This window comes from Azolla caroliniana, unplaced genomic scaffold, assembly GCF_043228905.1.
Source record: "Azolla caroliniana isolate FFs.n. ecotype wild unplaced genomic scaffold, voAzoCaro1.0.p SCAF_18, whole genome shotgun sequence".
Lineage (NCBI taxonomy): Eukaryota > Viridiplantae > Streptophyta > Polypodiopsida > Salviniales > Salviniaceae > Azolla > Azolla caroliniana.
The window spans coordinates 5,079,100-5,095,797 of NW_028230453.1; the positions used below are offsets into that span (position 1 = coordinate 5,079,100).

General features: G+C 36.9%; 2 protein-coding genes and 1 long non-coding RNA gene across 4 annotated transcripts; 1 reads left to right on the top strand and 2 right to left on the bottom strand.

Annotated features, from left to right (window-relative positions):
- Nucleotides 1-1,108: 1,108 nt before the first annotated feature.
- LTA3 (Dihydrolipoamide acetyltransferase, long form protein) lies at nucleotides 1,109-7,440 on the top strand. Of its 2 annotated transcripts, none has more exons than XM_087333849.1 (16): nucleotides 1,109-1,397; nucleotides 2,944-2,993; nucleotides 3,149-3,193; nucleotides 3,268-3,341; nucleotides 3,930-3,999; nucleotides 4,113-4,532; nucleotides 5,280-5,340; nucleotides 5,445-5,489; nucleotides 5,688-5,771; nucleotides 5,861-5,937; nucleotides 6,015-6,077; nucleotides 6,363-6,433; nucleotides 6,558-6,618; nucleotides 6,702-6,762; nucleotides 6,926-7,012; nucleotides 7,120-7,440. In XM_087333849.1, exons 1-16 carry the CDS (start codon nucleotides 1,124-1,126, stop codon nucleotides 7,176-7,178), a joined length of 1,602 nt encoding a protein of 533 aa, XP_087189975.1. In that variant the 5' UTR covers nucleotides 1,109-1,123; the 3' UTR covers nucleotides 7,179-7,440. The 2 variants fall into 2 exon arrangements, with proteins under 2 accessions (XP_087189975.1, XP_087189976.1); XM_087333850.1 differs by having other exon boundaries at nucleotides 1,253-1,397; nucleotides 2,933-2,993.
- LOC147852198 (uncharacterized) lies at nucleotides 7,202-8,170 on the bottom strand. The gene is made up of 2 exons (XR_015531428.1): nucleotides 8,095-8,170; nucleotides 7,202-7,492 (listed from the first exon to the last, which is right to left on the bottom strand). It is a non-coding gene; the product is annotated as an uncharacterized LOC147852198 (long non-coding RNA).
- An 866-nt stretch (nucleotides 8,171-9,036) lies between these two features.
- LOC147852199 (putative pentatricopeptide repeat-containing protein At3g15130) lies at nucleotides 9,037-11,675 on the bottom strand. Its single transcript, XM_087333848.1, has one exon. It carries the CDS (start codon nucleotides 11,563-11,565, stop codon nucleotides 9,052-9,054), a length of 2,514 nt encoding a protein of 837 aa, XP_087189974.1. The 5' UTR covers nucleotides 11,566-11,675; the 3' UTR covers nucleotides 9,037-9,051.
- Between the last annotated feature and the right edge of the window lie 5,023 nt (nucleotides 11,676-16,698).

A 16,698-nucleotide genomic window follows, 5' to 3' on the forward strand; every position in this document is an offset into this window, starting at 1 on the left:
GAAGCGTGGAGCTATGGTGTTTGAGCTCCTGATCTCCTAAACCTGTGCGACCATCCTGGAACACACTCACACTCACATACACAACCAAATACAAACAATGAGTCATTCAATCACTCAGTTACTCACTCATAGGCTTGAGGAATGATAGGCTTCGTTTGGTTTCTTTGCCTTGAAACTGAATCGAACTGAACCGAACCATTTATATAAAACAAAAACCAGACCAACCCGTTTATGAACTCAAAATCCATTTAAACCAAACAATTTAAGAAAAGGTAAACCAAACCATTTAAGTCAAACTAATTGAAGAAACTAAATAATAAAAAATGTATTGTAACATTAAATAAACATTTAAGTTAAATAACTTAAATCAATAAAAAAACATTAGTTAAACCATTAAATTAATAAACTATTAAGGAGAAAAAAGGGTTAACCAAAAACCAAAAAACCTTTTAAACAAACCGCTTAATCCTACAAACCAATCAACCCAAGTTTTAGAACCAAAACCAAACTGAAACCAAACCTTTTATTTATAATCGAAACTAAGTCAAACCATTTAATTATTTTGGAATAGATAAACCGTTAAACCATGACTTAATGGTTTAGTTCGGTTCGAGCATATAAGTAGGCTTGGGAGCTTTTGAGGCATTTTTTTGGTGGTTGTTTTTTTGTTTTGTTCCTCTGCTCAATTAAGAGCATAGTACGTAATATACTCGAATGCATTGGAAAACATTCGTAGTTCATACGAATGAAACCAAATGAGTATGTTATCAAAACATTCTTAATGTTTTTTTTTTAACACTTTTTACCATAACTTTCTCATCTTAAATTTGTTTTTACCTTATAATATATATAATGAATACAAAAGTGTGGTATTTACCATACTTCGAGGGTGTTTATCATTCTCGAGTGATTGAAAACATTCGCGAATGCGAGTGCACGTATGGTTCATACGATGATTAAGAGAACAAATTTAACTGCAAATCCTTTCCTTCCTTTCAAATAAGTAACCAAGAAGAAGAAGAAGAAGAACAGAGCAAAAAGCAGAAAGCAGAAAGCAGAAAGAAGAGAACAGAGTGACCTCGATCTGCCATCGCCGTCCTCTGCTCAACTGCCTCTACTCCCCATGAAGTCTTCTTCATTATACCTTCTGCGTCGCCATGTCTCTTCTTCTTCTTCTTCTTCTTCCTCCTCTTCTCGCGCAGCTTCTTGTATTCCTTCGCAGATGTTTCGATGTAGAGAAGAAGCTCACTATACCCCCCTTCCCCCTCCTCTTCCTCTTCCTCTTCCTCCCCCATCCTCTTCATTCCCGCGTTTGGACCATCTTTCGTCTGAAAAGATCCTCCGGTATCAAGAAACCCAATGGCGATGCCGATCTTTCTCCACCAAGAGTGTAGAAGGTATGTATTTATGCTCTTGACAACTAATTGGGGTTTGATGGCCTGTAATATTATTCGATGAGGTTTTGTTATTCAAACATAGGTCGTGTCCTCTCTAAAGACTATTGGTGCTACGTTCTGTGGATCCTCGAACCATGATAAAGAAAGTTGGAAATGTTGGCATTTATATTGAATTACGTGTGTTTCATGTCAGATACATTCTTTGTTTCCGTGTAAGCAGACAAAAAAAAGAGGCCTTGATTCAGAATATAAACTTCTTTTGAGGAGGAGACAATAAAGAGTTATGCCTCCAATTCAGAACAAATATGTCCTCAGAAAATACTCAGAAACGTGAATTCGTAGTCTTCCAAAAACTGTACTTGCTACTTTGTACCCCCATTTCTTTTAGAGGCCAAACCATTGCCTGTTTCTACTTTGGAAACTGAAGAGTTCTCAGGAAAGAGCCATTCTTGGTTTCATTATCAAGGACATGTTCGATCAAAGGATTGCAATTTATCCGGGAGGAGGGATTATTATGGCCTGTTTGATCATGGGGGTTTAATTTAGTCCTCAAACAGAGTGTAGCACTTTGAAACCAATTGGAATGGTCCAAGATGGACGAACAAATGGCTATGTAGTGAATAATTGTGATGGCATACATAGTATGAGAGCCACTATTTTATGGCCTGCTGTCTGTGTGTTACTCGCTTTTTCTTTCACCGTGTCTAACTTTCAATCCAAATCACCCTATTTCACAACAATTTAAGAAAACATTTTTTTCAACTTGTAAGAACTGCATGATGTGTTTGCAAATTTAAGGAAAATGGGATGCAAGGAACCTCATCTTTGGAATGTTTTTGTCAGAAATATAAGATCTCCACATACATATACAAGATATATGTACATTATTAAACAATCAACATTGTCAAGATCTTATACATCAGAATGATATACAATGATGAATGTTTCATCAAGAGGGTATAACAAGGACAAGAGACTATATAATAATGGTGTATTAATGTCCACAAGAACAACAGAATCTGAACCATTTCTCGATTTGTGCATGTCTTCTTGCTTATGGACCATGCTTTAAACAAGAATCACTTAGATGTGAAGACTTATCCCCAACATGAAGGGGAACAGATTATTGTAGTAGTATATGTGGATGCATATAATTATGAGATGACCATATATTTAAGTCATAAATTGTTTACTACCTATAGTTGTTATCATCATTGTTTGTGATGGTGTTGTAGTTGAAGTTTTATTGCTGCAAGTTTATGGAATCTCATCAGTTAACCAAAAACTTTCATCTTATCGCTAGGAGTGGTAATTCATAGGTCATATTATATATTGAGAATATAGAACACTTTTATTAATACATTTGTGAATGGTGGAGCTTCATCACAAGTGGGTTCCTCCTTGGAACCTGGAAAGGGGTAATGTAGGGCTACTCTTATCTGAAGATATATGAGCTAAAATATTTAGTGTATGAAATGTTTTAATAGAATGGCCATATTTAAAATTTTCAAACTTATTCTACATTTAAACTTCAGCCTCTTTGCAGAATCTCCTCCGCACCAAGTTATTTCTTTACCAGCGTTATCACCAACCATGGTCAGTACTAAGACTCTTATTTTACTTTGAGAATTATGATTTCATTATACTTCCAACAATTTCTCAAATATTATCCTGTTCTTACTGTTTCATAATATGCTTGCTGATTTATATTTTTATGACTTTTATTGAAAATCACAAAACGTACATGATAGGCAAAGGGAAATATACCATCATGGAGAAAAAAGGAGGGTGATAAGGTAATGAAGATATCTTTAGACTGGATGAAATCATATTCTGAAAGGCTTATTTATAATATCATTCAACACTCCAGGTGAATGTGGGTGAAGTGCTCTGCGAAATAGAAACAGACAAATCCACCATGGAGATGGAGGCTATGGAGGAGGGGTGAGATAATCTCTTTCCAAAAGCATTTTATTTCAATCTTATTTGCTGTTTTTTTGTTTTAACATAATAAGTGAAGCATTTTTATTTCCATCTCCGTAGGGACATTTAATTCTATATTTCTGACTCCATCATGTGGAAAATGGATGGTTTGTAGGTCATGGTTCTATCTAAATTGATATGTATATATGAGTATGTAGGTAGCAATCGGCAATGGTTTGGTTTGGTTTGAGAGTGTCAAATTCAAACCGTTAAAAATTTTTGAAACTTAAATCGAACCACAAAACCATTTAAACGGAACCGTTACAAAAAATCAACCGTTCACCTGCCAAACCAAACCGCGAAAAGAAACTTGAACTTGAACTGAACCAAACCAAACTGAACTGTTTAAACTGTTAAGCCGTTAAGCCATGGCTTCGTGGTTTGGATACCGATTGCTATATGCAGGTAGTTCTGTAGCTACCGACATGTGCAAGTCTTTCCTTGTCTTGAGTCTAATTATAGGAAGACTTATGTATATGGCAAATTTAATGCTTGAAAGTTTATAACAGATGTCAAGTTTGCTGCTAACATTAAGAGATTGTATTGCAGCTATCTAGCAAAAATACTTTTACCAGCAGGCTCTACAGATGTTGCAGTTGGACAACCAATTGCAATAATCGTAAGCTGCCATCTTAAAGTAGATTCAGAGTTTGGAATCATTGAATTGAAACATGGTTTTTGAGGCAACACATGAAATCATACTCATTTCCCACGTGGCATGCCGATGAACAGGTTGAAAATGAAGAAGATATAAGTAAAGTCAATGATATTGTACCATCAGCTTCAGCTTCTTCTTTGGTCGATGAGAAAAAAAGCTCACAAAAGAATGACAAAAATGTTGCAGAAAGGTCAGAGGCATCTAATCCATCCATTGTAGTGAGGCAAAGGTTGGGACCATCTGTAAGGAAGCTGTTGATTGAATCTGGAATAGATGTGGCAACATTGAGAGGAACAGGGCCTGGTGGTGCTGTTGTCAAAGGAGATGTACTTGCTGCAATGAAAACAGGGCAAACATCAGCAAAACTTACCACTACAAAGGAAAGAGAGGAAGTGAACCAAGCTGCAGCAGCTGCACCTAAGCATCTTGCTGGAGCAGCACCACTCTCATCCACCATTTCGTATGAGGATATTCCTACAACTCAGATTCGGAAGGTATGCAAATTTAGAAGCGCACTTTCTAACTTTGACTAGCTATAGTCAAGCAGCATACATGTGTTATTACTCTCATCATCTCTCTGGTGATTAAGAATTTTTTTTACCCATAAAACATCTCTCAACAAAGCCGAACAGCAATATGCATGAATAATCTAAATGTATACATGAACAAAAAACCAAGGTTTAGGTTCAGATCAGAGTCTTGAAGGATGGAAATCGCTCCAAAAAACAAACCAAGATAAGGATGAAGATTAATTTTCTACACAAAGAGGGCAAACATCATGCTCAAAATGAAAAAAACCATCTTATACACTTGATATATTCACTGTAATCCAAGAAGAAGAATCTGATTGAAACCAAGACCAAGTCATGAGTCAAGATCAAGGTCAATATAAAGATCCAAGTACAAGATTTAATGCATGAAAATATTTTAGTTCTTTATTTAACGGTCCAAGGTCTAAATGATAATGACAAGGAAATTACTGAAATTCTCTCAAGGAAGTAGTCATTTCAATTGTATGTTTGATGATATAAGTGAAAAGGCTTTAGCATGTCTCTATTCAATTGAACCCTAATACCTTTCAGAGCAATGGTGATGTATATGATAAATTACAGTAAGTCATTGAAGGATTATTTCTTGTTCAGCTTCTTTGATTTCCATTTTCTTCTTTTGTGTGATAAAAGTCAGATGAGGTAGAGGGGCATTGTGGATACTAATATGGACTGCGTTTTAACTTCCGGCAGATCATTGCAAAAAGATTGTTGGAATCAAAGAATGGGATCCCTCATCTCTATTTGTCAATTGGTTAGTGGTGTTTTCTTCAAGCCACTTTTACTTTAATGAAGTTGCTGCTTTGAAGTTGTATCTCAATTCCTAACCATATACATTTTTTTATGGATATGCAAAAGACACATTATTGGATGCAACCTTGGCTCTTCGGAAGGAGTTGAAAGGTATGGCTTCTTAAATATGCAGCTCTGTTCTTTGTTTATATAGGAATACTGTGGAATGGTCTAGTTAAAAGTTTGTGCCCGTAGGGCCAATCCTGTGTCCCTTAAAGAAGAACACTGCTTCTGATTAAGATGTCAATCATGCATGCCTTGGATAGGATTTTACTGTCAGATTTTGTAACATCCAGTTTTCTGTTTCAGAGAAATATGCGATACATGTCTCTGTAAATGACATTATTATAAAGGCTGTGGCTTCGGCACTGAAGATAGTCCCAGAAGCCAATGGTATACTTTGGTAATGCTACATAGGAGGGCTTTAGTGTTCCATGAATTTTTACATCTTCATTTTTGTATTTCTTGCTCATGAATCACAGCTCATTGGGATGAGAAGGCAGGCAATATTGTTCCAGGAACATCTATTGATATATCAATCGCAGTTGCAACTGAAAAGGTGATATTTGTGCAAATTTACTTTGGATTAACCATGTAATAGCTCCATTATTGAATAAGCTTGTACTGGTTATACAGGGACTAATAACTCCAATTTTGCGCGATGCAGATAAAAAATCACTCCAAGAAATTTCTTCAGAGGTTTCTTATGCCTTTAAATTATGAATCTGATCTAATATTTGAATTTTGTGTTAGTTTATGCTTTGAATTAATTTTGGCTACTTAATATTCAATTTATAATAAACTATTATATAATGCTCAGTCAATTACATTAGATTGTTTGTATTCTTATGAAAATTTGATCCTCAAAAATCTCTTTTTATCCTTGCAAGAACATATATTTGTGGATTGATGTGCAATAGAATATTAGTTCTCGTGCATCTGAAAGATCGTGATAGGTAAGATATTTTCTTGATTTTTCTACAGATAAAAGTTTTAGCAGGGAAAGCTAGAGAAGGGAAACTTCAACCACATGAGTTTCAAGGTGGCTCCTTCAGGTAGGTAGATCACGTAGAAAATGGTATATAGATATTTGGGCGCTTTTATATTGCAGACTGCAGTGTTAGATTTAGATAAGAACATTATTTTGGTATTGTGACATGTGTATATGTTGATTTGCAGCATTTCAAATCTAGGCATGTATACAGTAGACCACTTCTGTGCCATCATAAATCCACCCCAGGTAATTTTGTTACAGATAAAAAAGAACCAAACATTATATAATAATCACTTCAAGTAGAATGCCGTTTTCTCCCCTGTGAACAGGCATGTATCCTGGCAGTAGGTAGGGGCCAACCTTCTGTTGTATGGGAGGATGATCTGAAGGGTATGTATTCTGCCATTTACCATTGCCCTTTAAGCTACCAGGACTTCTTGCATTTTTTTGTTTTATATATATGGTGTTTATTGTGTTTTGTTGTTCTATATTTTGTGCTTAATGTATTTTGATCAAGTTTGATCTTATCACAATCTTCTATTCGCACAACCAGATCCAGGTCAAGGAAAACCATGTGCAGTGACAAAGGTGACACTAACTTTATCAGCAGATCACCGTGTCGTGGGTGATGAGATTGGAGGTTTAATACCACAATTTACCTTGAGCTCTAAATTTTTATACTTGTTGCTACTTCATTCTGGATAATGCATGATAAATTATGTGTAAACATTATATTTTCTGCTGTAGGGCGGTTTTTGGATGTTCTAGCTGGAGTAATAAAGGATTCAAGAAAACTTTTGTTGTGAGTTGTCATTTTTGAGAACCAATAAAAAAGAATAAGCTGATGATTCTTCAATTGCAGCCTTTGCAAAGAGCTTTTGGTTTTCCACGAACTTAGGCTGATGACAGATTGCTACATCCAGCATACAAATCTGATTTCACACGAAGAATATGATTGTTTGTTCTTTGAGAATAAGCTAACGAGGCTCGAGATCAATAAGATGCATGTAATTTCATGAAAAACATGGATGTTTTATTGAAAGATGTGGCAATAAATCTATTTTCACATGCAGAAGTATGAGCCTATGAAATATGATATATCATGCATATAGAAACTCATCTGAATCATAGTTCTAGCCATACGTCCCATTCGTGTCATACTCAAACGCCAATATTCGTATCATACTCATACGTGAAAAGGCTCCAAGTATGATTGAAATCCATACGCGGTACATAGATATATTATATATACATATGGTGTATATGGTGTACATAGTGTGTGTGTGTGAGGGGGAGAGAGAGAGAGAGCGTGTGTGGTCTAGAGAGAGAAGCCCTGTTTTGCATGTGTGAGGAGACAGTGATTGAGTGTATATCTAGACTCTAGAGAGAGAGAGAGAGAGAGAGGAGCTATGGGTTTTGTCTGTGTGAGGGAGTATGTAATATGTATATTAGATATCTAGATTTTGTAGAGAGAGAAAATCTGTCAGTTCTCGTGTGTGTGAGAGAGAGAGTGTGTATGTGTGTCAGATGTCACTTCTATTCACAAAATATTATGAATATCAAAAATTAAAAAAACCAAAAAAAAAGTCAAAAAAAAAAAGAAAAGCCAAACGAATATCGCGTATCATACGCGTACGTTTGCAAACGTTCGCGTACGTCCAGTAAATTGGACGTACGCGAATATTAGGAACTATGATCTGAATATATACATCTAATGACAACCATTTTTTGCATAATACCTTTTGCAAACAATAATGTATTTAATTTGTGTTGACTCGTTATACAGTATCCAAGAGTAAAGTTGAGAGGGTAACATCAAATTGACAGCTTACTAGAGGCCTGAGGGCTCTATGGTCATGGATCATAATAATTCCTATTTGGGTCATTCTGTGAGATTTGATTACTGAAATACAGAAACTTGACACCATGACTGTGTAAGATCTTCATAGCGTTTTCCATAATCTTCCTATTTGTCATGATATGGCTTCATTTATCCCTAATATGATAGTCTTTCCACAGTTGCTTTCTCCTAGCAGTATCATCCTCATTATAAAAACCTCACTGCTTGCAATCTCAGTGTTGCTAACTGGCTCATTATCTCAGGTACACAGCAGAATCAACTCGATTTGGCATCTCTGACCTCTATATAATAGAGAGATCGTGACACCATTATGTCATTTTTATAAGTTGTTTCCAACCCTCGGTTTCAAACAGTAACTTTCTCCCTTCTCTAGTGGGAAACATTAACTTCGTGACCAACCATCCAATTTCAAAAGCATTGTTTTCTCATTTATATTCATAAATTGCTTGATGTAATTTCCAGCCTTTTAAAGTTTTCCTTTACTTCAAGTTGCAAAACACAAGCAAAGATTATCCTAGCCTTTATGTATTGATCCTCCCTTTAATTACTCTGAAGATTGCTATATACCAAAACAAGCATAAATGTAGTAATATTGTTCAACTGATACTTGCATTTATGTACTATAATTACATAATCATAAACTAGGATGTTCATTCTTTTAATCATGAGAGATTTAATTTTTCAATGGCAGTGCAGGGTTAATTTAAAAATGTTAAGCCATATATGTATCTGTAGGGTGTGAAAATTTGGAGTAAACATTTCACTTTGCAATCACCTTAAGAAATATTTCACTTCACAAGTCCAATATTTCAAATAGTTTACATAATGAAATACATCTCATTAAAATTTTGAGATGCACTAACCCCACAGGCACATCTCCCATCTTCAAAAATGTGAGTGTGATGCAAATCTCTGACGATAATCTTCCGCTTTTCTATTCTTGAAATAAATGATACAAAAAAATGGCATTCACTACAGATACAAATGTTAGAAACAATATGTATAGTTTCCCCTTGATATGTATTGATAAGAGCACAGGCAATGGCCAAGTTTTCACTATGAAAATGCAGCACATTCATCTTTGTGTCATCATCCAAAATATTTTGTTGCAGTTTAAGGGAAATATCTTTTAACAATTGATAAATATGATTCATTTGAGGATGCTTTGTGTTGGTGATAGAAAACGAATGAATGTTTCCATTTGTATCAACCCAAACACTCGTTCCGGATGCCTTCGAAGCCACACTATTCTTCACACTCATTGCTTCGATCTTTCTGCCTTCCTCTTTCAGGCCAGCGGCTGTATAAATGTTAGCCATAAGAATGTATGCTGCTGCAAGGTTGACGTCCAATTGCATTGTGCGATCAAATATTAATCTTCCAAGCTCTACATTTCCCCATTTTCTACAAGCACCCAGTAGTGTAAGCCAAACTGAAGGATCATCTGAAGACGGCAATGTCTTGATCACTGATACTGCCTTTTCTAGAAGTCCTGCACATCCTAAAGTAACTACCATGCATGTATCATGCTCCAAATTTGGAATAATTCCATATTTCGTAATCATACTGTCATAAAATGCTTGAGCCTCGTCGGTTTTCCCTGAATGACTACAAGCATTGAGTACCCCTGTGAAGGTAATCTCATTTGGACAGAGACCCTCGTATACCATGTGTTGAAAAGAATTCAATGCTTCATCACAGTAACCTTCTTGGGCATAACCTGAAATGAGTACATTCCAAGAGACTGTATCTCGAATAGGAAGATCCTCAAGCACTTCACGTGCCTTGTTTAGAACACCACATCTTGCATACATGTCCACCAAAGCTGAACTAAGAACGATATTGTTTTCTAGCAAATGTCGAACTATAATCTCGTTGTGAATTTGTTTGCCTTTGTCGAGAGCTCCTATACTCCCACATGCTTTCAAAATGCAAGTGAAGGTGATCTCATTTGGAAGGAGGCCCTCCCTTTGCATCTGTTCATAACAATTCAATGCCTCATCACTTTGATCCTCTTGGGCATACCCTGCAATCAATGCTGACCAAGAAATAATGTCACGAACTGGAAGCTCTTCGAGTAATTCTTGCGCTTTTGAAAGTACACCACATTTGGCATACATATCCACCAATGCAGTGATAAGCACAATATTCTTCTCTCCCAAGCCCCTAGAGACAATCTCATCATGAATTTGTTTGCCCTTATCGATTGCTCCAATGTTTCCACATGCCTTTAGGATACAAGAAAATGTAATTTCATTTGGAGCAAGGCCGACCTTTTGCATCTGCACAAAACAATCCAGTGCTTCCTGACCTTGCTTATGTTGAATATACCCTGCAATTAATGCATTCCAAGAGACTACATTCTTTACAGGAAGGCCTTCGAGGACCTTTTTTGCTTTATCAAGCACACCACATTTTGCATACATATCCACCAAAGCATTTCCAAGCATAATATTATTCTGAAGCAAACCTCTACTCATAATCTCATAATGAATTTGCTTGCCTTTATCAATAGATCCAATGCCCCCACATGCCTTCAAGATGCAAGTAAATGTGACCTCATCTGGAGAGAGGCCTTCCCTTTGCATATGAACCAAAGAGGTAAGTGCTTCATGACCTTGTTCATGTTGGACATATCCGGCAATGAGAGAATTCCAAGAGACCACATTCCGAATGCTAAGGTCGTTGAGAACTTGCTGAGCTTTGTCCAGAGCACTACATTTAGCATACATATTGATCAAAGCATTCCCGAGGACAACATGTTTCTCAAGCAAACCTCTAGCTATAATCTCATCATGGATTTCTTGACCTTTTCCTATATCTCTCACGATTCCACAAGCTTTCAATACACATGCAAAAGTGACCTCATTGGGGACAAAACCCTCTTTTTGCATTAGAGTAAAACAATGAAGAGATTTAAGACCTTTTCCTTGTTGGGCATATCCGGAGATCAATGAGGACCAAGTGACCACATCTCGTGTCGGAAGGTCTTCTAGAAGCTTCTGAGCTTTCTCAAGCATACCACATTTGCAATACGTGCTTATTAATGTGCTTGCTATGTATGGGCTTTTCTCAATCAATCCTTTCCTCAATATATCACCATGTAAACTTATGGCTCCACATGCATCCTTAAGCTTACCACACTCCTTTAATAGCTGTACAAAAGAAGCCTCTTCCTTTTGCTCATCATCTTTTCGATGTCCTTTCCCATTCATTCCATTTCCATTCTTCTGGAGCTGCCCTCTGTTGTGATATGTTGAGATGGCCATAGCTTTTCCATTGGGCTTTTCGAGAAGCCATGGAGGATGCTTGTGCTTTCTCTTCCTTTGCATCACAGCAACGAAAGGGAAGAAGAAGAGAGAGAGAGAGAGAGAGAGAGAGAGAGATGTACTAACCTGTCAACATACCAATGGTGGATCTCTGAGCAGATTTTGATGCCATCCTGCCTCATTTGTCCAGACTCTACACAATGCAAACATATAGGCAAGGATGGAGTGACTTGAGCCATGGGTTTCTATGAATTTACTAGGATGCCCTTCCATGTAGGGCCAGGCATTCTAGTGAAATGTCCCGAATCCTCGCGGGCGCATTCACATTCAATCATAAGCAACTTATAGGCAAGGATGGAGTGACTTGAGCCATGGGTTTCTATGAATTTACTTGGATGCCCTTCCATATAGGGCCAGGCATTCTAGTGAATGTCCAGAATCCTCGCGGGCGCATTCACATTCAATCGTAAGCTTTTTATCAATGGGCCTCACACTTTGTGTGCATCGTTAGGCTTTCACAAATTACACCCAAATACCCCTCTCTTTGTAGAGCATGTGTGTTGTGTAAAGGGGGGGGGGGGGGGGGGGGGTTAGGTATCCTAATTAAGTGTTCGAAAATCGTGGTGCAATGTGTACACTTTCCTTTTTCCTTTTTGTTATAACACGCTCATATATGCTCTTTCGTATAGCAAGAACACTTTGCTCCCGTCTTTTAACAAAACATCTATAAATTTGTGCGAGTGTATGTGTACATATATCAAACTACTTGAAATGCCATCCATAGTTATATGAAACCACTCTGCGCTTCCTTTCTTGCAAGCAAGCTTGTAGAACTGTGTGTGTGTATTGATCTGTGATTTTGACATCGTCATTAAGTACTCCACAAATGTAGTCAATTGGAGATGAATGAAATTTTTAATAAGATGATGTTAGTGACTAACTTCTCCAAAGCCCAATGTGAAAGCATTGCAACTTTATACAACATGTTATTTGATTCCATAGATTGATTGGCAAACTTTTAACGTTCCCAAAACTTAGATTTCTCACGAGGCTATGTCATAAATAATCTCGAACTTCTGAACTACAACATTGCATTGGTGGGCTCTAGTATGAAACAAACAATCGGAATGATATTGTGTTTGTTATAAAAGCTTTATGTTGCATTTGATATTGTTTCCATTAGAGAAACTCTTCATGATTTCTTATGACACTAATCATGCCAATCAAAGTGTTGACTCAAGAAAAGAAACTCTTTGTGACAATATATATATATATATATATATATATGGATTACTTATCAAACAAATTTGATATTGCATTAGTTGCATAGACAATGAATGCGGTGAATGTAATTTAATAATAAGACATGTATTGCAAATATAATGTTTATCTATCTATCTATCGAGCAGGGCAAAAATTTGACAGGTGTCATGCCTGTAAAAAACATACACCCAATGAAAATGTCCGTCAAGTGACATATAAAGTTTAAATTTCTATTTTCATGTGAAAGGTCCCTAAATTTTATATCTGTGAAATGACATGCAAAAATTCTATTTTCCATGTCATGACTCATATATACTGTATATATATATATACACGGTATACCACATATAAATGTAGGTATGTACTATGAAGTGTATATAAATATACTAATATATTATATGTTTTTATACAACACTATAAAAATAATATCACGTAATAACGCTACATATTCTTAAATCATTATTCTTTACTAAGAATGTTAGTTGAAAGTTTGAAACTTATTTTTGGAAAAAAAGGAACTTAAAATTTAATTTACCGAAAAACCTTTATTAAATATTCTACGAGTCTAGACTCTAGACTCTAGTTTTTACACTCTTATGTCATATGACATACATCTTTAAAAAATGCCTGTCAAAAAACTTTAATACTAACCCATCAAATTTAGGCCCTGTCTATCGACGCACACAAGCGCACACATATAAATATATATATATGTATGTATTTATATATGTACTTAAAATTGTTACTAGAATGTGACCCATATTATCTCATATTTGTAGAAGTATTACAAATGACTTATTCCTTAATGTTCAGATTGAAAACAATGTGGATCAAGAAGCTACATATATATACATATGTACTTAAAAGTGTGACCCTTATTATCTCATATTTGTACAAGTACGACAAATCAGTTGTTCCTTAAATTACGTTCAGATTGAAAACAATGTGTAGAAAGAAGCAACAACCTTATTCAACCATACACAATAAAAGCTTCCCCTTTCATGTTCAAACTTTTGGAGTGCACATTAAAAGTTTGGGTCTAGCCATTTGAGCTCGGCTGTTGGTGGCAGTGAAAACTATGCATGGTCAAATGGCCACCCATTTGCTCGAGAACTTCCATGAGGTGAGGTAGTAGTCACCATTATCCTCGACAGGCACGCGGGTCGAGAACCCAACATACGAATACTCCTCCACTAGGTCCGACAAGCGGAGCGGGGCATACGAGAGGTAGAGCTTGGCCTTCTTCTTGTCCGGGACACTCCGACTAGTGTCACTCCCACTCAACTTCTGCACCCGCACCTCGAGACGGCCTTTTAGGGCGTCATAGTCTATGAACACGGCGATCGGACGGTCCACTAGAGTTTTGAAGCTCCCAATCGGGCTCGTGACCACAGATTGGACACTATCAATGTCAAGCCCTACATGCGGGATGGCAGGGTCGGGGAATGTGACATCTCCGGAATTGCGTGAGATGTCGAGCTCGACCGCCAATGTCTTGGTCTTCTTCTTACCCCGGAGTGAGTTCCCAGTCTTCGGGTCGATCTCGAAGAGCCCCAGGCTCTCGGGTCCCGCGGCGCCCACACGTTGGTCGGGCGTGATTGCGAATGCCCATCCACCCCCAAAGGAGAAGAAGTTCTCAGACTCACGCCGGTCGCTGCTCCGTAGGAACTCGATGACATATGAGGTGGAGAACGAGACGGCCTGAGACTTTATCTTGGAGGACCAGAGCTGGACCTTGTTCAAGTATTGATACCTCGCCGAGGTCGGGTAAACCGGGGCCGAGAAGATGACCGACTCTCCTGTGATAAAGACCTTGCAAATGTCATTGGGGCTAACTCCTGTGTCTGATGCCGTGAGCCCATCGATGCTACAATTGAGTGACGAAGACACGCTACTAAAGTTGGTGAATGAGAGGTTGACACCTTTCGGGAGCGGAGCGGCGTAGATCAATGATGCCCATGCCGATGTGGCACATGCCAATGTTATGAGTATCGTTGCACACTGGAGCACATTATTATAATGCAAAAAAGGCGGTCGTGCCATGATGACTAACGAATCGGAAGAGATTAGTGTTAAGTATCGATGCGATTAGTGCTCTAGAGGATGAGGATTAGTTGGTAGTTGCAAAAGAAATTCTTTGATTAGTGCTCTAAAGGATAGTGGCTACAAAATGCTTTGGGGGATATAGGGAAAATGTGAGTTATATAAAGACTCTAAAGAATGTGAACTTCAAAGGGTTGACTTTACGTTTGTTTTTATCATTGATGTGAAATGCCTTTTGGGCAACCCTAGAGGCACCTCACACATACACAAACACACAAACTTGCTTTATGATTGCTTTTGCTTAGTCACAACCACGTTTACGCCCATACCATCAAAGTCCCTAGAGTTTATTAAGTAGTCGTCGTAGCCCATAGTTCATTGCCTCCCATATGTCTATCTATTTCTTTAGTGTTGAGTAAGTATCACCATAATGCACATCTGGCCATTAACAAATAATATGCATATTGTAAACTAGAACATTGTCACAATCATGCTCTTTAGAGCTTTAATAATCATATGCTTTAAGTTGCATTATGATGGCACATGATAAATATCTATATTTGACTCTTAGTCACATTTAATTGAAATTGAGTCTCGACTAGCACATTACATGAACATCCTTTGCATCCAATGTTTAAACTGCATAATATTATGATATCAACTAAACAAGAGTGCTATTGTGATGATTTTTTATAGAAGACATAAATTGTTGGTTAGTAAGCCATAGAAACATTACACAATTTTGTATTGGTCATTCACATAGAAGAAATGCAAATGACAAGGTAGGAAAGGCGGTCCTTTGATTTAGATAGGCAAAAATGTGGCTTTAGTGTGTCCTAAAAACATATGTTTTATTGTAAGTATATTGTATGCATACTAATATACTAACTATTATTGTATAAACTCAATATTTAAAGGATGTTGATCATTAATCTTTATGGAGTGATATCCCCCTTACGAGTCTTTTTATTTGAGTCGGTCCACAGTTTATCCCATGTTTGTCTATGCAATTCACATGCATGAATCATAATGCAACTCTCTTTTTTGTATGACATGTGGAGTTTCTTCGTCAAATTGATTAGGGAAGAAGACAAATCAATTCAATAAACAGCAAACGAGAGAGGTTTGCCGCAAGTCTAGAGAGATAGTTATGAATTTAAAAGAAATCCATGTTTCTAGTTTGAACAAGAAAATTCAAGTGGAGCCTACAAGGAAAAGGGAGTTTTCCTCTTCCAAAAAAATATATTTCTTGCACCATAAGACTTTAATGGTTGGTTCACTCCTTTTTATGTATGATTAACCATGGATTACATGAATGTATCAACAAATACAATTTTACTTTATAAAACATAACCCAAACTAAATCGCAAAATGTACTATACCAAAATATAGAACATACTTGGTTTCATTTGTACTACACAAAATTGGATTACTTGCATTGAGATTTTTTGCTCTATAAAGTCTCCACGCTTTTCCTCATACCACGTTCAAGGCAAGGCACGTTATAATGCATTGTCTTTTATTGGAAAATCATACAACCATTGCTTCATCCTAAAACATATGCTTTGCCACAACTTTTCAAAGTAGGCTTCTCAAAACAATGGATGGCCTCTCTAGAAAGGTAATTCTAAACAATGGGGATGACCTATTTTAGAGAGGGAATGTTAAACAATGAGCGAATCTATCTTAGAGAGGTAATGGTAAGCCTTGCTATTGCCTTGATGCTTGTACTTCACTGGCGTTTTGGGTAGTGATGCACTTAGTTGTTTCTTGCTACTCCAGAAGAATAACCAAGATGGTAGAAAGAAACAAAATCTAGTGATAGACCTACTTTCCTCTCATATCTAGTCTGATCATTTAGCATAATGCTTTAGTAATGCTTGGCCAAAT

What these genes read in the sequence shown, in the direction of transcription:
- LTA3 (XM_087333849.1), top strand. Translation starts at nt 1,124, where the DNA reads ATGAAGTCTTCTTCATTATACCTTCTGCGTCGCCATGTCTCTTCTTCT. An exon ending in ATGGAGGCTATGGAGGAGGG is followed by an intron (nt 3,342 to 3,929) that starts GTGAGATAATCT and finishes ATTGTATTGCAG; the next exon opens with CTATCTAGCAAAAATACTTT. An exon ending in CTACAACTCAGATTCGGAAG is followed by an intron (nt 4,533 to 5,279) that starts GTATGCAAATTT and finishes AACTTCCGGCAG; the next exon opens with ATCATTGCAAAAAGATTGTT.
- LOC147852199 (XM_087333848.1), bottom strand. Translation starts at nt 11,565, where the DNA reads ATGCAAAGGAAGAGAAAGCACAAGCATCCTCCATGGCTTCTCGAAAAG.